This window comes from Vidua chalybeata, chromosome 2, assembly GCF_026979565.1.
Source record: "Vidua chalybeata isolate OUT-0048 chromosome 2, bVidCha1 merged haplotype, whole genome shotgun sequence".
Taxonomy (NCBI): Eukaryota; Metazoa; Chordata; class Aves; order Passeriformes; family Viduidae; genus Vidua; species Vidua chalybeata.
In genome coordinates this window covers 82,483,478-82,505,544 of record NC_071531.1, presented here as the reverse complement: position 1 = coordinate 82,505,544, position 22,067 = coordinate 82,483,478, and the positions used below count along the sequence as shown (strand labels likewise).

General features: G+C 41.7%; 2 protein-coding genes across 4 annotated transcripts; one reads left to right on the top strand and one right to left on the bottom strand.

Annotated features, from left to right (window-relative positions):
• The first annotated feature begins 610 nt into the window (after positions 1-610).
• On the top strand, positions 611-9,347 carry VSTM5 (V-set and transmembrane domain containing 5). 3 transcript variants are annotated; one of them, XM_053934147.1, is made up of 5 exons: positions 611-695; positions 3,668-3,997; positions 4,099-4,239; positions 7,083-7,200; positions 8,779-9,347. In XM_053934147.1, exons 1-4 carry the CDS (start codon positions 611-613, stop codon positions 7,190-7,192), a joined length of 666 nt encoding a protein of 221 aa, XP_053790122.1. In that variant the 3' UTR covers positions 7,193-7,200; positions 8,779-9,347. The 3 variants fall into 3 exon arrangements, with proteins under 3 accessions (XP_053790122.1, XP_053790123.1, XP_053790121.1); XM_053934148.1 differs by lacking the exons at positions 7,083-7,200; positions 8,779-9,347 and adding an exon at positions 5,769-6,975; XM_053934146.1 differs by lacking the exons at positions 611-695; positions 7,083-7,200; positions 8,779-9,347 and adding exons at positions 907-1,191; positions 5,769-6,975.
• Positions 9,348-9,413: 66 nt separating this feature from the next.
• On the bottom strand, positions 9,414-21,947 carry MED17 (mediator complex subunit 17). The gene is made up of 12 exons (XM_053934141.1): positions 21,641-21,947; positions 21,183-21,349; positions 20,560-20,779; positions 19,129-19,265; positions 18,946-19,030; positions 17,689-17,841; positions 16,771-16,901; positions 15,531-15,715; positions 14,878-15,015; positions 13,812-13,929; positions 12,472-12,631; positions 9,414-10,555 (listed from the first exon to the last, which is right to left on the bottom strand). Exons 1-12 carry the CDS (start codon positions 21,870-21,872, stop codon positions 10,350-10,352), a joined length of 1,932 nt encoding a protein of 643 aa, XP_053790116.1. The 5' UTR covers positions 21,873-21,947; the 3' UTR covers positions 9,414-10,349.
• Positions 21,948-22,067: the final 120 nt, after the last annotated feature.

Below are 22,067 nucleotides of genomic sequence, written 5' to 3'. Positions count from 1 at the left end.
TGGACGACAATAGAAGGGAGAGAGGAGCACCTAGTGCATGTGCCGGGCACAGTGGGATGGAAAACAGGTTCATTTTCCAGCGTGGTCATTTGACAGGATCTCTGGGGACACAGAGATGCTGCTCTCCAGCCCTCCCCCCATCCCTGTCTCACCTGCGTCATCACCAGACTTCTTGGAGCAAAAAAGTCGGTTTTAGCACCCCGAAGTGAAATTTCCCTTGCGGATGCCAAATCACCCTTAAAACTAGCCTCCTCGATCCCGGGCTCGGCTCCCGGCTCCAGGCTCCGGCCGGGCACGGTAGGGCCGGGCAGGGCTGCGCCCATCGCACTCATTTCCCGGCTGGGCGATGGCCGGCGGCCGGGCAGCGCCTTCCCTTCCTCAGCCAATTGCATCTCCAGCCCGGATGGGAGATCGCGGGGTGTGAGGCGGGGGAGCGCCCGGGGGCCGCTGCGGGGGGGAGCTGGGAGCAGCCCCGGCGCCGCGGCGGGAGCGGGAGGAAGAGGAGGGAGAGAAGCGAGGGAGAGGCCTGGGGCAGGCAGCCCCCGGGGTCGGGCCGCGCCGGCCGGCCCAGCCACTTAAATGCAACCCCTGGGGCATCGGGTTCCCGCTGATGAGACCGCTGCGGGGCTATCGAGGCCGGAGCGTCGTCGTGGGGACCGTCACCCTCTGCCTGGCCGCCGGGTGGGCTCTGCAAAGTAAGTGTCCGGCTCCGTCCCTGCCTCCCCCGCTCCCTCCCCCGGCCCCTTCCTCCAGCTTCTGGCCGCGATGTCCCGGCTCAGCCCCGGCGCCCGGCATCCACGGGGCGGTGCAGAGCGCCCGCCGACCCCCGCCCGCGGCCAGCGCTCTGCCCAGCCCGCCCGCGACACGGAGCGGCTGGGGAGGGGACGGGGACGGGACGTACCGAGACTCAGACAGACATCCCTGCTCTCCCTGACATGGACAGGGGAGGCTCGTCCCCGCCCCTGCTGCTCGGAGGGAGCGGGGGAGCCGAGCGGGACCAGCGCGGCCGCGGGGGGAGCGCCCCACGCCCCGACCTCACGCCCGCTCCCGGCACAGACGGCCCCAGCAGCCGCCGTGCCGCCGGTGCTTTTCCAACGACCGAGGGGACGAGGCGTGGAGGGGGAAACAACCCGGTCAGTCAGCCCGAGGGGTGTCGGGTGACGCTGGGAAACGCGGCGGTGAGGAGGGAAGGTGGGTTCCACCCCACAGGGCGTGGAGTGGGGATGGGGCAACACGCAGGGAGCCGTCCGGTCCTCTCCCAGAGGGGCCTGAAGGAGGCTTCTGCCAGCCCCACCCTCGCCTGGGGACCGGGGTGTCAGCGCCGCCAGCGAGTTTGGTTTGGTCACGGCACTCCACCAAGAGAAGTGACGCGCAAGCAGGACACCAAAGGGTGGAGAAACAGCCCGCAGGGTTTCAGAGGCCCGCTTTAGAGCTGTCCCCCCAGTTTAGAGCTCCTGCGGGGAGGCCCCTCGCTGCCCAGCATACTGCAGGCCCAGCTGCGTTGCCGCGGCCAGGTCTGGTACACAGAGCCACACTTCCCACTTTGACTTTTGGCCAGGCAAATACTTTGGAGTAGTGCAGCGTGCCAGGATGGCAAACTCCATGAGCTCTGAGCAGCCCCCGTACGCTCTTCTCCTGGGTGCGTGTTTTACTGGGTGTGAAGGGGCTGGTTTTGTGAGCAGCAGGGCGCAGTCACCTTGCGTAGGGCGCTGCATGTGGGTGTGATGTTTGCTCTCCGGCCTGGTGCAGCTCTGTTGGATTAGACTGGTTCAGGTGATCTAGGCACACTGCATACTAAAAATATTTTTGAATTGTTAGATGGATACTGCACTGCCTTTTTTAGCTTTGCATACCAGATAGGGACAGAACATGTTTGCAGATCATTTAAGGGAAAGATTTAAATTATCTCTTTTTATACATTTATTTTGCAATTGCATATTCAAAACAAAGCCTCTATAAAAACATGAAAGGGTCACTGAGGGAAGATACTCAGCTCCTGTCAGAAACAGTGGGAAAGGCCTTTAAATAAACACATGGACCAGAAAACAATTGGAACAATTTGCAGCGATTACCAGAGGTTCCCGGCTGTTCTGTTTCTGTAGCTGGCACAAACCTCATTTTCACAGCTCTGGTTAGTCTCTCCTGCACACAAGCTGAACAGCAGACCACAGCTCAGCTGAGGACACATTGAGCTGCCCAAAAAGCACGATGTTCCTGCAGGGGGACTGGGCAGCATGAGTATGGACAATGCTCATGAGAGGGGTAGCCCAGGAGTTATCTTGGAAAAAGCCTAGATCCTTTTTGGTACCATAGATGAGAGCCTGGGAACTGAACTGGCTTCTTGAGCTCTCCTACCTTACCACGACGAGCAGAGTTAGTGAATTCGGATCCCAAAATACAGTGAAGTCAGGTTGTAATTCACCCATGTCTTCCATTTGTGGTGGCTGTGGAGTTTTGACCATAGAGGGCTCTTACTTTAAGATTTTTTTTTTAAATTGTTTTTCTCTTAGAGATTTTTTTCTTTGCCTTTCTTAATCATTCTTATCCCTGAAGACTCTGCAGAACCTCCAGGATCATGCCCAGGTGTCCTGCTTTGCACTCATGCAGTGTAGTTGAGGGTCTCATTCTCACTCCCCCACTGGGATACAGACATTTACAGGTCAGCCTTTCTTTTTCGTTTTGCTCTTGCAGTCAGGCTGTTCCCACAGTAAGGGAGTAGAGCAGGTGAGCTGCTCCAAGCCAAACCAGGAAAAGGCATTCAGCCTTACTGTGTGCTTTATCTGCCTTTCATCTGCTTTGATTTTTGTAGGTAGATAACAGAATTTCAGTCTTTAGCCAAGGGTCTCAAGGCATTAATCAAAAGAAAAAATGTATGCCAGTTAAAACTCCAGTGTTGGTATTCATCCAAATCTTCATGCAGAAACACCAGACGCAAGAAGAAATTATTGCAGTTACACATTAAACTAAACCGTCGGTTCAGTTTCACAGTGTCATGAACAGCTCCGTAATCACATCAGGAGGAAGTAGGTGAGAATTAAACATTCTTCTGTATGCATTTTTGCCTGGATATCATCAGAAACATGAAGTCCCTGGCTTCTCATGAAACTGCGTACCTTTGGTTACATGTGATTTATCTGCACTGGCTTATTAACTGGTTGCCTTTAAGAAGCTGGTATTTCCAATGTTGATTACACATCCTGAAAACACGACAAAGGCCTTGCCAAGACTCCACATACTTATGCCTACTACAGTTCTTGCTTTTGGGGGATGGTAGTTAATGAATATGATAGATTACCTTGGACATGGCGACTAAACTTTCCATGTAAATGCAAGATTTTTAAAGGAAGCCAGTTACTGATGAACTTTGCTCAGTTTTCAGAAAATGTTATGCTTATCCCAAGTCCCTTTCTGTGTGGGTGTTAAAGCATTGAAACACAATTATGTGTCCTCTGTGGTGGAAGCGTTTTTGCTATCACAAATTATAAATGTGTATTTAGTCTTCAAGTATGTTACTTTTATGGAAAGCAGAAAGAAGAAGGTATTAAAAATCATAATCTATCCTCTCTTAAAACAGATCACTGAGATAGGTAGGATGAATCACTAGGATCCAGAGGTCCCAACCTGCCTTGGACCACCTCCAGACTCATCACTCTCCTTTGTCTTTCAGCTCCAGGAGGAGTATCCTTAGTTGTCCCACAACCCAACATCAATGCAACAGTGGCACAAAACATCCTCCTCTCAGTTGAATACTCTTGCCGAGGCGTGGCCACCATTGAGTGGAAGCATGTGTCAAGCTGGGGCACAACCAGCATTGCTGAGTGGAGAAGTGGGAATTATGTCAACATATCTACAGTCTACAAGGACAGAGTGACTACTTTTGAAAATGGCTCTATACAGCTTCGGAATGTGGGCATGAGAGATGCTGGCTACTATTTTGTCACTGTAATGGAGGAGCATGGAACCAATGCCTATGGCACCATCATAGTCAATGTTTACGGTACAAACTAGACAGGACTTCTCGGCTTTACCCTGTGTTTAAGCATCAATCTGTTTGTAATCAATTTTATAATACTATTTTTTTTTCCATTTTCTCTACAGAGATTATCTATGAAGATTTGCATTTTGTAGCAGTTCTCTTTGCGTTTCTCGCTGCAGTATCTGCCATTCTAATATGCTTCATGTGGCTCTGTAATAAATCTCTGCATCTATTTCAGAAGAAGACAACACACAAACTAACAGGTATTTCTCTAAAAATGTAGTCAAGGTATAGTCTTCAAGCCTGAAATTTGAGCTTAAAATTTTTACCATAAAGGTGCTAAACAGGGACACTAAGAAACAAGACTGAAGGGATCAGTTGTCCTGTTCTAACTAGCTGAGGCAACTAAATAACAGGTGTTTAGTTGAAGAACAGTCCACAGGACATATACTTTGTATGTTTCACATTAGAAATAATAAAATACTTTTCAACATTGCTGATTGCAAAACTTGGGGAGAAAAGGCCAGAGCTGCAATAAACCCCCATCAAAGGGCAGGAGACAAAGTCAAGAGCTTCAGCACCTCTCTCAAGAGTTCACATCAGCAGGGTGTATCCTAGGGGAAAATATTCAAATGACCTTTGGGAATGGCCCCCACCTCAGTTCAGTCCTCAGTGGAGGATTGCATCTCCTCTTCTCAAACCCCCTCTCCATCTGTTCACTTTTGATCCAGTTGCAGACTCCAACAAACACTGAGTAATACCAGAACCTGACCCCGAAGACAACAGTCGTGAAAAGCAGGTCAAGGGAACACAAGGGCTACACTGAAGGGACATATTAAAGAAGAAATTTGCAAGCCACCACCAGGGATATTTGGCCTAGGCAGAAAGACAAGGTGCACATTACGGGCCTGGGATCAAGCTCTTAGGCACTTCTTTGAAATGGGAAGTTTCTTTTACCACTTCAAAATATTTCAGATGTTTACCTCCCTTCTTTGTAAGTGCAGATCCACTTGTGGTTTCTTGCCCTCTAGGTAAAAGGTCTGTATTTCTTCTGTAATAAGTATTACAATACAACAAGCAGCCTAGCTACCAGTATTTTACTGGACCAACAGAGACGCTCAAGCATCCTAAGATTCATGGCCTAGACTTCGTGTCAACTCTGCAAAACCCAATAGAAGAAGAAATTAACTTGGTTTGAGCTGCCTCTTCTTTTCTGTTGCTCACCTACAGCTCTTAAGGGCTGCTGCTGTTTTCATGGTGCATACACCACTCACAAGCTTCTGTAACTATTAAAAACTGTCCTATCATGCCAGAATATAGAGGATTTTGTTTAGATAAAGCCTCTTCCTCCAGCTGAAGCCAATCTTCCCACAGAGCTGAACTGAATAGACATATTCATGTAACATTATGGCAGAGTTCAGGAAGCACAGTTCTAGAAACTTGTGTGATCTCCCAGGAAATGGTCCAAAACAGAGACCTAATTTCTGCCCCAATTCTATCTCAGAAGAGCCCTCCTTTCAGAAGTCACGAAGAGAGATATAAGAACGGTCCCTATGGACTTAGTTTTCTTAGTGCCTTTAGCCTTGTACTGGAAGAAATCGTTGCCAATTTAAAGATTGTGAGAACCTCTTTATACAGTTAAATATTTTGAAAAGATGTATTTAAAACCTGATTTTAGATGAGCAAGCTTGAGCTAATATTAAAAAGTTAAAAATGTCTCAGCACAGTTAATTTTGGAATGTTGGCCTTCCAATCCATTTGCCAATCAATAACAATATCCTTTCATTTACAGCAAGTACAACAGAAGAGATTGAACTGGAAACCATTGAGTGTTAGCCAAGGACTGCATCATAATAAAAATAACAATTCTACCTCAGGAGAAAGTATTGGCCAAGAAAGCAAGAACAAACCTAGAAGGTAAAATGTTTGTGACTACTGCAGAAACATCCTGACTTGCAAAGTAATTAAATCAGCAGTGTCTTATGGAGCTGTTTCGACCTGTTAAGTTTTTGGTTCTGCTAGTCAAGGTCAGAGTAAAAAAGAGTATGCTTTCATGCTGAGCATGAACACATTTTTGTGGCTAGCTAATAAAATCTACAGCCTCTACCACTCTTAAAAACAACCAACCTACCAACCAACCAAGCAAGCCTCTAAGATCAACCCATAAAGGAAATTATCATGGTCTTGAAGGACACCTGCATTTTGGATACAGCAAGTCTCCTATTAGAGACAGAGTGGTCATTAGCACCTATCAACATAATAAATTAAATATCTAATTACAGTATTACATTAAAAAATTAATTGCAAGCATTGAATCCTGTTTATTGCACCTATGCTGCTACTTTTGGGTGTAAGAAACTTCCTGAAGCTCTGAAGACAAATTGAAATTTTTCATGAGACAAAACTGACTTTGAAAGAACGCTGAGATGGTCGAAGTTCTCCCGCTTGTGTTTCCAGTTGTGTACATTGCCCCAGGATGGATGTTAACACACATTTTATGACATTACTAGAGCAGGTGGTTGTACAAGGAACAGTACAGGCAGACATTAAAGAGGACACTGTCTATGAAGATTAGAGGGGTCAGATAAAATACTGACACACAACACCAGTGGGGTGGCAAAATACTAAACAGTTTTGTTGTGAAAGATGTCAAGTTCTTTGCAAACTTAGCCCAGTGCTGAACAATCTATCTAAGAAGAAACATTACAATAGCATTACTTTGAAATATAGTATTTACAAGTACAGTTCTAAAATTGCTCTTGTTGAGAAGCCACCTTTGCTTTCCCTATGTTGTAAGAAAACATGACATGATCCAACTAATGTTTTCTTGAATCTGCATATTGCACATATTGCAATTCTCTACATGTATATCTGTTGGGTGGAATGACATCTGTGTTTGTCGGTAGGAAAGCAGTAAACTGACTGAGTTCCAAATTATTCTGTTTTGCTTTTGTAATGATAATTTTGCAGTGTGAAATAAACTTTGAACTTGGAAGACATCACGGACTAGTCTGCGCCTGTAGATTGCCACGTTGCTGTTTGAGTCAAACTGCTGCTACTGCCTTTCTCACACTTTGTCTCACTTGTTTGCAAAAACCTTTTACAGGACAGGCTGACAGAGCTTTGCCTCTGGTCAGGGACTGGGATGCTCAAGTGCAGAGGTACTATGGGCTCCATTTGGAAAAACGTTCAGGGAATTTCTCACCAAGTGCATAACAATGCAGGTAGGTGACAAACAAGCCAAAGCACCCTGTGCACAATACCTTTAAGTTATCCCATACTGAGTTGGCCATTTGGTGTACAAAGGGCCTCTCTCCCACTCATAAATTGAGGTACCAGATTCAGCTGTTTGCTCCTTCCTACATCTAGCACAGGTCAAAAAAGGTGAGAAATGAAGTAAGTATCAGATACAGCACAGACAAGTAATAGTTTATTCCAATTCTCTGCTTTAAACGTATATTGCCCATTTTTGTGTCTTTGAGTGAACTAAGCTTTGACAACAGGGAAACTGTTAAGCACATCTATTTCAATCACCATACTTGAATTACTTGGTAAAGTATACTTATAGAATATGGAAAACAATGGTAGGGGTTCTTTTTGAGCCCTAAATCTCAATGATTTGAATGAATCTTAGACTTTTAAGGCAAAAAGTATTAAAGCATTTTGAACATGAAGCTAGGTATTAGGCTGAGCTGAATATACAGCAGATGCTCTGCCAGACTTAGAAAGTACAAAAAGTGCAGCTTACACATAAAGTCATTATTATCTGCTAACACTGACCTAAACACTGCAATTGCCAGAGGAAGTCAGGAAACGTATCCAGACATGAATGACCACTCCAGTGCACTGCTGTGATTGCAGAGGTCACACACACATTTAAACCACAATGTTTGAAAGCTGGCAGGAAAGTAGGAAATGAACACTTAAAATTCTTCAGTTTAAAATGTAATACAACAAAAGTTTACAACTAGCAGTTTTTCTACCTCTTTCAGCTTGGCTGGTCATTGCAACTTCAGGCACCCATCCTTGGCTATTAAACCTGGTGCCAACCTCACTTTTAGGCTGTAATATCCCATATGAATAACAGGGACTCCAAGTATTCAGCAAGAACATCCAGTACAGTTAGCCTGTATATAGCTTTCTTTATAGACAATTCCTCACCCAAAAATTTTACCCACAATTTAACATGCTTACTCTACACAGGTAACATTACTTAAAAAATACATTTTCCTGAAAATTATGTTTGTCACTATGCATTATTAAGGTCAATATTTGAGGTACAGAAGGTGAGACTAAACTGTAGCAGTTTCTTGCTACCTTGGAGCAAGGTTGTGGAAGGTTGTTACAGTAGAAATTCAGAAACCAACAGCTGTTCTTACTGTAAACTCCCTGTGGAACAGCAGCAAATTTAATATTTAGAGCATTCTAGATGTTCTAAGGGATTAAGACATTTTACTTTTAATCTTGAATTACAGAGATGTCCAAGTTCACCAGATTGCTTTGGCAATCAATTGAAAAGGTCTTAATCATTCAGTAATGTCATCATTTCATATTCAAAGATGCGCTACCAAGTTTCAAGACTCTGTTAGATGTCTAAATCAGTCTGTTTTCCATTAAAATTAGGAATCCCTGTGTATTCAACACCAAAACACAGACTCTCTAGGTCTCTAATATTAAACTCTTTTTTGGATGTTATTATTATTGTTCTCTTTTTTCACCTAGACCTAGAAGTCTTGACAAGTGTTTTCATGCTAACATGCAGAGCTTGTGTTCTACAACATAGGATATGTCCTTCTTTTCAGGAGAGAAGTCCTGCAACCATGAGATTGTAATAGCTCCCCAGTGATCTGATTACTTGGTAAGAAGGAACTTGATGAAAAGGCTATTGCTACATGCAGACCTGTCAATTTAGGTTAAGAACAATAAAGTGTAAAGACACGTTCAAGTTTCATAGACTCGTCTTCTAATTATTAATAAGAATTTGTTGTGTTAGCAGGAGTCAGAACAGCCTCATCTAGTCAGATGCATGAACACATGCCTCAGGCTGTTGGCTGAACTGTTCACGAAGGAACAACCCCCCCTCTGCCTGTAATCATACAGTGTCTGCTGGCACAGCAAAACAGGACCTGGCATCATAGGGGTTACATTAGGCTCAGCCCTGTTTCAAGATCAAGAGACTTATTTTCAACTAGGGCTTTTGTCAGTTGTCTTGGGTAACACATGAGCAATTGAAAGGAAAACCCTTTCTCTCTCTTAGTTCAGTCACATAGAAGCAAGTACTTCCAGGAACTGAAACAAGATGCTGCGTGCTGGCCAACACCAATGTAAGTACAAGAACTGCTTTGGATACCTGCTGAGCAGCAGCTGGCTACTTATTTGCCTACAATTATTCTTTATACTTGCGAATTCAACAAAATAACAACTGTCACCATGGAAGTGTGATGCTAAATTCGATCATGTTTATGTGGAAGAAGTTCATATATATACATATAGATAGATACCTCATAAGACAACATGGACATGAATATGAACCAGTTTACACAGGTTGCAAAATGACCATTAGCACTTAAGTACCAAACAAAATGAAAGCTTTGTTGAACACCATACTGTAAGTTTCAAGAATTACAACCGAAACTATAAAAAATGTGACTTTTTTATTTTGAAAGAACTCGAAAGAGCTGATATTCGGGAACATACTATTATTTCTCTGGATGAATAATCATGGAGAATGCAGGAGAGAGATCCATATACTCAAGTGTGGAGGTTTACTGCATGAGACATACCTCCTTCTATCCAGTCACTATGTCACAATTCACCCACAAACTCAAATTGTCAGAACTCTGCAAGCCAAGTAAGACCCTTTCCTCTATATTCTTGTAAAAAACAAGGTCAAAAAACAAGCAAAGTAGCCGACATGACACAGGCCATCAGAGAGGAAAGACTTTTGCCACAGGCAGTGACTTTGTTAACACTCTCAAGTTAAACTGCCAAGTAAACATATTTCTCAAAAATAAAGGGGTCACCCAGAATCCCCATCAATGTACAAAAATTCCAACTCAAGAATGCTTCAACTCAAGGACTACCAAATTTAATTTTATAAACAAAAAAATACATTAATTACTCATCTATGTCACTGTGGATAGAGGAAATTTCAAAGATACAGCTGAAAGGAACTTTTACAAAAAATTGTATGTATTTTATATGTCACTGAAAAAGGTTTTATTACAAATACCAAAATGGCTATTTCTGTACAGGAAATAAATTTGATTTTGCTTTCTTGTATTGGCCCATAGCTCCCATTTCCTTTTGCTGCACTGGCATTTATCATTGCACAGAGACACTTCAAAGCCCTTAGAGAGCAGCTGACGCTTCACTAGCAAGGAGTTAGGGCAGCCATGAGAAGTTCCATTTTATACACAAAGTTACGCCCTTCCATTTTATTCCACTGCACTTCCTTGAATGGCCCCCGGAGATGATTCCATTTGCTGTCCTGCAGGACATCTCCCTTGGGGAGATCCTTGCACTGGCTCCGTGGAAACTGAACCATGACTTTGCTGCCGCTTTCCGGACCGTTACGGACTGTGGGGAAAGGAGATTTCAATGAGCATTTTTACACTGTATGAATTCCTTGTGTATTCTGTACTTTACTCCTACTCAATTCCCAACATGCTGAAAGCAAACGAGAAATTCTCTTCCTTTCTTTTTCAAAGCTTTTTCTCTGGATTTTCTCTCTCATCTCCCACTTCCCTATGATTTTGTTGCTTTTGCACTGCAGGTTCTTGGTTAGATCAAGACAGAGAAACTTTTAATAAACCCCAAAATGTACACCTTACAAATGTGTTTCTTTTTCCCCAGTGATGCCAGGAAGGGCAAAGGCTTCATTGCTCATTCTTTCTTTGGATGTATTCCCCACTATTCTGTTGAAAAATGTATTGTTTCTAGTGGGTTTATCTCAAAAAGACAGGATCTAAGTCATTAAGCAGTTACTTTTAATCACAAAATTCTGTGAGATTGGTGGAGGGGTGGTGGTGCTTCATTGGCTTGGATGGGTTTCTGTCTTTTCATGTTGGGGAGTAGTGTGTGTTGACTTTTTCAATAAACAGTTAAGAGAAATACCACCTAGCTTTTCTCCCATCTACCAAGCTAACCTTCTATAAAGAGATGACTATCAGGCTGATTGAACATAATTTCATAAATTAATGCCAACTACTTCTCATCACCACGTTCTCCATAGTATGTTTGGAGAATCCTTCTGAGATTATTTTTTTCCAACTCATCTTCCCAATAATTGCAATGAGGCTGATCAGACTGTAGTTCCCCACGTTTCCCTTCTTGAATACAGGATGTAACATTTGCCTTCTTCCAGTCCTCAGGAGCCCTTCCTGAGCCTGGCCTTTTAGAGATGATCAAGAGTGGCCTTGCAGTGACATCAATCAACTCCCTCAGCAGTCATGGATATATATCCCACCTGGTCCCATGAACTTGTATATGTCTAAGTCTGTTCAAAGGTTCTCCAACCTGGTCTTCCACTACTGAGGCTGAATCTTTGCTCCAAAATTTCCCATGGGTCTCACAGATCCATTTCTGAAGGCCAGTCTTAAGACCAAAGAAGGTACTGAGTATCTTGGCCTCCTCCATGTCCTGTGCCACCAGGTATTCTCTCTGTTTAACAGCAGTCCCGCATTTTCCCTAATCTTTCCTTTGCTGCTGACATACCTGTTGAAGCGCTTCTTGCTGCCCTGTACATCCCCACCAGATTCCTATCCTATCCTTAGCTTTCCTATCCTTACCAATGCATGCTTGGACAGTCTCTCTCTATCCCTCCCAGGACAACGACTTACAATCTCTTGGAGCTTCCTTCCTGTATAATGACTTCAGCCATTGGCTCCTTGCTCATACACACAGGTTTTCTGTCACCTTTGCACAACCTTCCTGAACATTAGGAAGACCATTCTTGAGCTTGAAAGAGGTGACCCTTGAAAACAATAATCAAACAGCACTCCTGGACCCCTCTTCTTTCCATCCCATAGGATCATATCTCATAGGACTCTTTCAAAAAGATCCCTAAAGAGACCAAAACTGTTCTCCCTCAGTTTAGAGTTGTGATCTTGTTGTTTATCTTGTTCCCTTCTCTCAGGATCCTGATGGCTTCTGTAATCTCTTTCTTCTATGCTAATAATAATACATATAATTAATTATATATAATTATATTAACAAATATTTATCAAAATAATATATTTAAATAATGTATTAATATACATATTATAGAATACATAAAATTTTCCATGGTAACTGTAAGAAATATTTTCAAGCCTGTGGAAATTAAATCAGGTTTATATTAAGTGGCTTCCTGGGCAAGGTGCTGATTCTATTTAGATGTCAATTCCATACACAAAAGAGATAGTCTCTAGACCTTTAAAGCATAGTATCAATTTATAGCAAAATATTCTACTAACACTCTCAGAAAGACTTCTATTTGCAAGAGGGCATACTACCTGAAATGGCATAGTCTCCATTTGGTGATGCTACAGTTATTGCTGATGCATTGCCAATGCTCTCCACCGGTCCCAGACCAACATGATTACTGAAACTCAGCACGTGCCATCCCATAACTTTTGCGAGCTGCTGAACTGCATGTACTTGGTGCTGTGACATCTGAAACGTAACAAGAGGTTTGTTTTCTGTTCAGTATTTGCAGACCATAGAAAGAATTTGTTTTATGTACAATAGTTACTTATAGAAGTGACTTTAAGTTCTCTACTTTCAGAGGAACTTTTTTTATATGATGGTAGAGCTTTGTGCTATTTGAATTTAGACCGGTTCCTCCACAGAAGAAAAGATCACTCTGTTATGCAGTTAAATGAATTTTTCATAGGTATATGCGCTTGGCCATTTTATTTAAATGCTGCTATCAATTTACAAAAATCTTTAGGTCTCAAAAAATTAGTTTGCAAACAATTCTGTCTTTCAATAGAAACAAGACTTCTGCTGTAAAATATATAAAAATATGAAAAAGTATTAGCAGAGAAAATTAGTAAAAAAAATTTGAGGTGTTCACATGCATGATTATCTCCATTAATGATCAGGTGCAAGCACTGAGCTCTAACAGCTTAGGAGTTTAAATGCTACTGTCTTCCTGTATCATGACTTAACCCTTGCAACAAGGAAGTAACCAGCACCATTCAGCAGTTCTCTGTGAACAAGTCTGACAACACTTGAGCAAAAAGACATGACCTCAGCAGAATCTGTTTCAACTTGTTTTCTGTGTCATGGAGTTTTATGTAACTGCAACAGGCCAAGCACTGTTATTAAAGACCTGTATTTTGACTATTTTTAATGCATGGTGAGGAGATTGTTACTTCTGAATAAAACCAGCAGGCTGTTCTAAGCAATTAAGAAAACAGAGTTCATTCAAGTATCAGCTGATTTAGTAACGACAGATGCAAAGTGAGCATTGGCAGACAATGCTGAAATGACAGTAATTATGGGTTCATTAACAACTTAGCTACACTAAGTTTCATATATAGAATACTTTATTGTCTGCTATGATTACCACCAACTTGTTTCTCCCATAATGAGCAGCATAAAGAAATGCATTTTAAATTGGGGGGGAAAATTATTATGACTACTGACCCTAGTAAAAAATGGCAATATATTTTAGTAACAGTTGGTAAGGCTCTACACAAACATTGTGAAAATTCAGTCATCCAGCTTCCCATCTTCACTATCTTAATTTGAACTTTTTAGTATTTTCTACATAGATGAAAGTGAGATTCTAGCTTCTTCTGTTTCCCAAACATCACGAGAAAGGGAAGAACAACATATGTGAGTCTACCTGAGATAAAAGGAAATCCTGCAGTTCTTGCTCTTGATGGGACAATGTAATAACTCTTCCATCTCTATGCACAACTCTTATTTGTTCAACTCCAATGTTCAGCTGTAGTTGAATGGATCTTTGAAGACAAGATCCATATTTATTTAAAAAGCATTAAAACACTTAAGAAAACAGGAAACTAAGAACACAATCCCACCCAATCATTGACAAGAATCCCTAAGACAGATAGTGCAAAGCCTACAGAATGGGACAGCAACTCCAAACATTCCAGTTTCATCAGTCACCACAACAGCTCCCTCTATATGGCAGGTGACATATTCTGTGGCATGCTCCCAGACCTGGCCTACCATTTGTTCAGGACAAGGAAGCCTCGCAGCTCCCTGCCTGTCCCTGTGCCCAAGTTTCCTTCCAGTTGTGCAGGGGAAAATGGTGTGTTCTATGCTACAGACAAGACTTGGGCAGCTTATGTACTCTGGAACCAAGGCTGGAAATGCACCAATGACTGTAGGTTGCCCCACACTGTGGTTACAGCCAGACAGCACTGCTCTAAAAAGCACTGTTGATGCATTAATGACTGCTGGTCAGTCTGCAGGCATTTATTTCTGGAACATCACATCTTGTATTTCAATAACAACCTGCATAACTATTGCATAAACTACACGAGTTCCACATTTCAGTACCTATGCAACCAAGCTAGGACTGAACAATGATTAGTTTTCCATGAGCAGACTGGAAGTTTAGAATCCAGCACCATCAAATGATACTTTGTATTAAGTCATCTCTAACCAGAATAAATCCCCCACTAAGTCTTCACTCTCAAATTTCTTTGAAAGGCAACCATATTAATTGAAGATGTACTAAATATCTTCATTAAAGGGTAAAATGGGTGAAGTTTTCTTAAGGTGACTGTTCACCCCATAGTCAAGTCAAAAGAACAAACACAGACAAATAATGGCCTCCTACTTGTCTGTCTAAAGAGAATCTAAACCTTTAAAGCACAATGTGAATACATGCTGCCTTTGGTTCATGCTTCTACAACTAACAGGACATGCATTCTCATACTTACTTGCATATCTGCTCATATCCTTGAGAAGTTATTAGAACTTTAACACTGGATTCATAAACATCATTGATATTGGACCAGTGAGCCTGAATCTGAGGATCCTCAATACGACTCGCCAGACTGTCAATGGTTCGAGCAGTTCTAGAAGATAAAACCATATTCCATACACAATAATCCAGGCAGTTTGTGCTGTCATCTTGCTCACAGGAAGCAAGGAAGTTACTAGATTTAACAGAAACATGTGGATCAAAATTCTATTTCAGCACTGTTCTGGTGCTAATGAAGTACACTTGTTTATTCTGTACATTTCTCATACATTCTGCAGCAGTATTGAAGTGGTATTATTCATTATCAGCTACTGCACTGCAAAGAATACTAAAAAGGATTTATGCACTTTGAGATAAGTAGGAACAATTATCAGCAGCTTATGTTGCAACTGTCACAGAGATCTCAAAGATATCTGGTATTTTTTCTTTTTACTAGCTGAATGTTGTTTTCTCATATTTCTTCATAATTTTTGGTTCTTAGTACTAACAAAAAAAAGACTGTATTAACCATGAAGGAAATAGCAGCTAGTTTTAAGAACACTTAAAATAGATCAATTATATTCTATGTAATGGTACATGTTACTGTAACAAGAGTATCTTGTGACCCACCTTCGTCTCAAAAATATATGCTTTGCCTGTTTTATGATCTTTTCCAGAAGTCCTTCATTCGACTGTAAAGAACTGATTTCATTTTTATCAAAAGCTTGGGGCCCTGCAAGTCTCATTCTCTTATGGCCAAAAGGTGCACTAGCTGGATGTGGCATCACTGTTGAGCTCAGGGTTTGCTTGTGACACTGCAACAACCAACAGATGTTATAAAAGGAAGGGACCAAATAATGTGTCTGCAAGAAATAATATGTATCCTACTATATGTTGCTTCATGTCATATTTTTTGAGTGTACATACTTTCAAAAACTACACCTTTTTAACTTTATCAACCTGACAGCACTTTAAAGACAGTTCCTCATACTTTGCTTCCTCCATTTATATGTATCTTTCAAAGCTTACAGAAAGCAATTTAAAAATAAAAAAGTGCTAGCTAACAAAAATTTGGTACCACGGCAGTAGCTCCTACTAATAAGTCTTTATATACATCTGTGGAGACAGAAAGAATGGTCACTTAAAAATAAAGGAAGCATTTTAGACAAAAAAAGTTGAAGTACAAAAGGTTTTAGCAATATGTCCACAGTAAAGAAAGGAAATCCACAGGAAAGGTGGGCACTGAGCCAAAGCTTCATGAACCCTAAATCAGTGTTTAAAATACTGGACTGTTCCACATGACTGCATGACTTGCAGAGCCATGCTCTAAGGAGGTGAACACTCTCTGGAATATGGTTTCAATTCTACTTAGAGATGCAAATCTGTGCTTCTTTCCTGAAGGGACACAACCTCAACCTCGTACCCCAGGTTTTGCTAGATTATTCAAGAATCTAAAATGCTGAAGTAGAGAAGTGGACATTCAAATAAACAAAGCTATCATGACAATTGATTGTTCCTTCATGAGGATATGGCTGACCAGATGCTCGCTGACAGTGCTTGGTAAGCACTATTAGACACAACAAAAAAAAGCAGAACTGATGAACTCTACTGGAAAAGCTTTGCATGGCTTTTCTGAAGTGAGCAGCCAGGTCTGAGGTTAAGTAAAGAACTAGCATTCCATGAAAGCATTAACTGGAACTCCCCAACCACCCACACCCATGGAAACCCAAGCAGTAGGCTGCCTTCCACAAATGGATGGAGAAGGACTGGCCTCTAGTGGCACTCAGCTGTTATACCAGTGCCACACACTGGGCAGAAGGCTGAACAAAAGCCCAAAAATTCTTCAGTACTTCAGCCACAGATGCAGTACCTCTCTGATAAGTTGATGCAAATTATGTTCCAGAACATAGAGATGATCCTCTGGATTCTGTTTTTCAGAAGCAGCCTTTTGTGACTTTTTATCATTGGAAGAGTGACACAGAGAAATAGATAACTGCAAACCTGTACAAAGCAGATGGAAAAAAAAGGATTTTAAAAAGTGAGCACAGACAATTTTCAAGGTTGCTACTGAGAACTGCTTTTCTTCATGTTTTATACTCAGTAGTTTAACAACAGCTATTCATCGTATCAGAGAAAAATCAAAGAATGATGGTGGAGAGCACAGCAACAAAGGCAAGTAAAACTTGATATTCACTGAAGTGTTGACAACTGTGAACTCACCAGGTGCATTTTGCATCGATTTCTATCCCACAAAAACTCAATCCCACGCAAAAAGAAGTCCCGAGGACCCCATTCCTTTCTCAAAGAAGGAGTGATTAACCATCACACACATTTTAAGCAATCCAGAAACATATTCTTTGCATGATACAATCAGTTGTGTACCCCATGTAAGAACAGATGATTCACTACTGACTCTGAGCCACCTTTATGCTGTTTAATTACCCTCACTGAAGAGCATTTGCTTTTGTTCTTCTGAGGACCCATAAACCCAAGTCTTAAATTTCTTCTTACATGCAATCCAGGAGCAATAACTTATGCACAACTCCGAACTGCTACATGCACATGGCATTACAGCTGACAGTTTTAAGTGCTGCTGACAAAAAACATAACCACAAAGGGAAACAGTACATTAGAAACTACTGTGCATTAGTTGAAATCCTGTTTTTCAAAACCTTTGAAAATCAAGGAGTTTGTTTTTTCTTTTGTAAGGACAGAGCATTAAAAAAGGTGACATCAATCAGTACTTAAGGAAATAATTGTAGGTTAAGAGTCATAAAAAGCTTCCTACCTGGGAAAGGCTGGGAGATTATCTGATTTTTCACTACAATGTGAGGAATCTGTGATTTAATTTGAACAGCTTCTCGTGACAGCTGGGCAAAAATTTCTTTACATAGAAGAACATTTTGTGCAGTCTCCAACTTTGTCTGCCAGTGTGCAGAACCTGAAAAGTATAAATCAATGTTTGCAGAGGGAAGAGCCATCTTTTTGTTCAGATGCCAGATACTATGCAGTAGCCAGCTGTGATCACTAAAGCAGTCAGTGCCTTATACCCAAATTGAGTATTATCAGAATTTTATCTCAGCTAAGCAAGCACTTTAAGGTAAAACTAAAACTAATTTTGATTCTATTTTACATATATGTGTATTGTGAAGTGCAACACCTTTATAGAACAGTGTATTACACTCCCAGGCCTTTTGTGAAGCCTCTCTTTACGAACCTCTTTCCATAAGTTGTGGTTTACTTTCAGTGATACTTCTGGTTTTATTAAATTCACTCTATGATGAACTACCCAGTAATGTTCAGTGCATGTATGTGCTTTCACAGGGTTTACAGGCCCAAAATTCTTCAGAGATTCTGGAGTGAGTGAGCACACAAGCTGTATAATACCATATGAAATACCTAATAGTAGAGCACTCTGTCTATGTTCAGGACAGCACCAGCATCTATATCAGAGACAACTGTGAAATAAAATCCTGCCACTTTATTTCTAACTTTACAGAGTAAAGGATGGCTTTTTAATCCAAAAGTTTACAACTTCACATACCGGCACATATTAAATGAATCAATGTACTATCTTCCAGGTGAGCTGTTGGTAATTAACACACAGACCACCAGCAGAATTTCAGATCCAGATAAAACATATGAGCAACAGACACAAATGATGCATTTTTGGCAGAGTTAAGAGTGAACAATCATTAGTTCAACTGAATTAATGGGATGTAATTGACTGAAACAGAACACCTTGAATTGATTTCAGCTATGAGCTCAAACTTTTAATGTCTAACAAAAGAGGCTCCAGAATACTCAAAATACAACCCTAAAAAATTTGTTTCAGAACTGAATGAACACATATGAAAAAGGTAAGGAGCATGCTTTGAAAGCATAACTTCCAAAGCCCAAGCAGCACCCAAACAGAATATTTCAGTTTAAATAAGGGAAGTCTTATTCACTCTTCTTCCCAGCTATATGCTGAAATTTTAAAACAAGCATCATATCCAAACTCATTCCTTGAAAACATACTCATAAAACAACATACAAGCTGTACCTGGTTTTGATTTTGGCAAGGGTCTTTTAAAGAGATTGACTGTCCCGAGGTCACCAATGTCTGGTGCTTGTTTTTGAATAGAAACCTAGGCAAGAAAGATCAGTATTTAATGTTTGTTCTCTGTTACAAGCATACAAATCTGAAACAAAACTCCACTAGGTTATTAAGATTTCTCTGACAAACCTTGATGTATGCTGATCCCTCTAAATCACTTGGAATTTGAACATCCAAAGGACAGTAATCCTCAGGTATCTTTTTATCCAGGTCAATGTCAGTGTTCTTTATCACCTCAAATGTGCCATGATGAAGAAAAAGGGAGCCTGAGTAAAGAAAGACGAAGACATACACATTAAATATTAAGCACCCTCTGCAAATAAAGAAGCTTATATTTCTGTTTTGGAAGAATATGTATTTCTGAATCTCCAAATCTTCAGAGCTGCACTTGACTCACATTTCTTAATGACTTCTTAAAAAAACCCAGGTAAACTAGAAAGCTCATGCCACTGTACCACCATGTCAATCCTCCACTGTGCAATGTGTAATATTTTACAGTACGTTAACACAGAGTATTTAATAATTATAGGAGGAAGCCAAGAGTTTTTTGAAATTGAGTCATTAGGTGCAAGGAAGGAAAAAAAAAAAGGTGTTTGGTTAAAAAAAAGGCAAAAAGTAAATGTGTGAAGTTTTGCAAGCAGGTAGTTAAAGGTACAACACCCTTATTGATTTAAAGGAATTCTAATGATGTTTGCCTAGAAATCTTAAAATTATGACCATGTTCTGACTGGAAAAGAGAACTCTATAGCCAATCATTCAGGGGCTTATAAAAGCAGATAACCACATCTGTCCTAACTGCACACCTTTTTCATCCAAGGCACAGTTCACCTAGTCCAGGGTAAATCAACTAAAATGATACATAGCCTGGGGGTACATCTACAGCTTTTTCATTAACAAATCTCCATTTGTCCTTCCCCTCCCTCACCAATGACAACAGGAACCCAACACATCCAGGCCTCATGCCTGCTTTGTACCTACATCCTCTGTTCTGTGTGATTCCATACTCACTTTGTCACTCCATAACGGCCTCTAGAACCCTGGGCTGCTCACCCCCCTTAAATGTAATCCTTGAATTAGGGCATATTCTCATCATCATTTCTCAACTGTAGGAATAACAGGTATAATAATCTACCTTCAAGATCACTCTTTAGTCACATGGTTTAGTTTCACCTGGTGTGAATTAGAGTTAGACATCATAAGTCTTTTAACTTGAGCCCTTCTAACTTGAGATATTGTAGGATTTTCTGATTTTTGATTAAAAAAGAATGTAACCAACTCTTCACTTTTTTTTTAATGATCAACTACATTGCAAAAGCAGTATTGTTTTTGTGAACAAATTCTTAGTAAAATACTACAGTTAACCTTTAAAATTACTTTCTGGATTGAAGATGCCAAGATATTTCCCCTGATATTAAAACAAGAGTTCTCCCTTTATAAATCTGTCTCATAAATAAATTCACATTGAAATTATTTATTAAGATATGTTCCCTCTCTTTTTCCAGTTACAAAAAGACAATTTCATAAAATTTCTCTTCTTGTGAAAAAGATCTTACTGTTTACCTGCACTTCTGTAGCTCAAATCACCAAGAATTTTATCTCCCACTTTTCTCAGCTTCCAATGTTGTCTCAGTCTTAGCAGTTCAGAGTTGAAGTCTCTTTGCCGCTTATTTTCTTGATTTTCAGCAACTGATTTGGATAATCTTTCTGCACCTTTCAACAGGATCTGAGCTGCTCCAGCTAATGACTTCTTTTTTGAAATCAGCTGTAGAAACTGAGGATTCTAGTACCAAAAACAACAAGATACTTGCACTTTAATTCACAAAATATTATTATCATTTTTATGAATAATTTTAATTAATATTTATTTATTATTAGTGGAAACTAACTGACAGTAACTGTTAAGTTGTTTTTGCTGGATGTCCAGTAATTTATTCAGAATTACTTTGATACCACCATTATACAGTTGGAAATAGCATTTTGACTTAGAGCTTCAGCAAAGAGGCTTCTGAAAGTGGCCTGAACTCCCAATCCCAGCTTTACTCTGATCCTCAAAGCACTGCACTAGCACATCAAAATGAACATTTTGATAAAACTTTGTACTGATCACATGTGGAAAAAAAAATCCACTGGAATAAAATCATTAGCATCAAACCACACAAAGTGCTCAACTAGGTACAACATACTTGTTTTGGAGGAAGGGGATCCTGCCCGACTGGATCTAAAGTCATGAACTTTTTATCCTTCACAATGCTAAGAACGTCATACAACACACACATCTCAGTCAAGGCACTTCTTAAGTTGTTCCTCACTGAATCCCAAGGCCAAAGGGATGGCTGGAACTTTACCAACCCTAAAAATAAAACAAAGAAAGGAAAAACAAAGGACTTTAAAAAGGTACGTGTAAGGCTCATTTTTGAACCACAGAGAGATCGTAACGGCACGAAATACAACACGACATTAAATCTGTTGTCCTTTCCCACTACAATTTACAGGGGCTGGGTCACGAACACTGTGACCAACCCCTGGGGGAAGTCAGGGCAGGCCCAACCACCCGCGGAGCCGCAGGCCGGCACCGCCACAGCGCGGCGGGCCTGCACCAGCTGCATCCCGGCGGGAGGGCTCGGGCTCGGGCCCTTCTCACCTTCCTCATCCTCCGTCTCGCCCGGCTCGGCCCAGGGGCGGCCCGCCGAGCCCGGCTCGTCCTCCTCGGAGCCGGAGCCCTGGCTGAAGTCGATGCGCTGCGCCAGGCGCGCCAGGTTCTGGGACATGGAGAGCGGCTGGAGATAGGTCTCGCTGCCATCCAGCCCCACCTCCTGCACCTGCTTCTCGCACGCCGACTCGATGCTGATGCGCACGGCCGGCACGCCCGCCATCTTGGAGCGACCCCCGCCCGCACTCGGCAGGGGGCGGGCCGGGGAGGGGGCGGGGCCAGCGCCAGGCTGGGTCGGCCGTTTCCGGAGGCGCTCGCGAGGGAACGGGACCAGTGCCGGGCGGGCTCGGCCAATTTCGGAGAGAGGTCGGAACGAGGCGGGGCCAGCGCCGAGTGGGCTCGGCTGCCTCCGGAGGCA

Bases quoted from the DNA above. Each gene is read 5' to 3' on its own strand.
- VSTM5 (XM_053934146.1), top strand. From the start codon at position 936: ATGGACAGGGGAGGCTCGTCCCCGCCCCTGCTGCTCGGAGGGAGCGGG. The intron at 3,998-4,098 runs GTACAAACTAGA...TTTTCTCTACAG, and splicing joins CATCATAGTCAATGTTTACG to AGATTATCTATGAAGATTTG. The intron at 4,240-5,768 runs GTATTTCTCTAA...TTTCATTTACAG, and splicing joins GACAACACACAAACTAACAG to CAAGTACAACAGAAGAGATT.
- MED17 (XM_053934141.1), bottom strand. From the start codon at position 21,872: ATGGCGGGCGTGCCGGCCGTGCGCATCAGCATCGAGTCGGCGTGCGAG. The intron at 19,266-20,559 runs GTAAACAGTAAG...TTCTTTACTCAG, and splicing joins TTTGAGCTACAGAAGTGCAG to GCTCCCTTTTTCTTCATCAT. The intron at 19,031-19,128 runs GTTTGTCAGAGA...TTTCTTGCCTAG, and splicing joins AGGGATCAGCATACATCAAG to GTTTCTATTCAAAAACAAGC.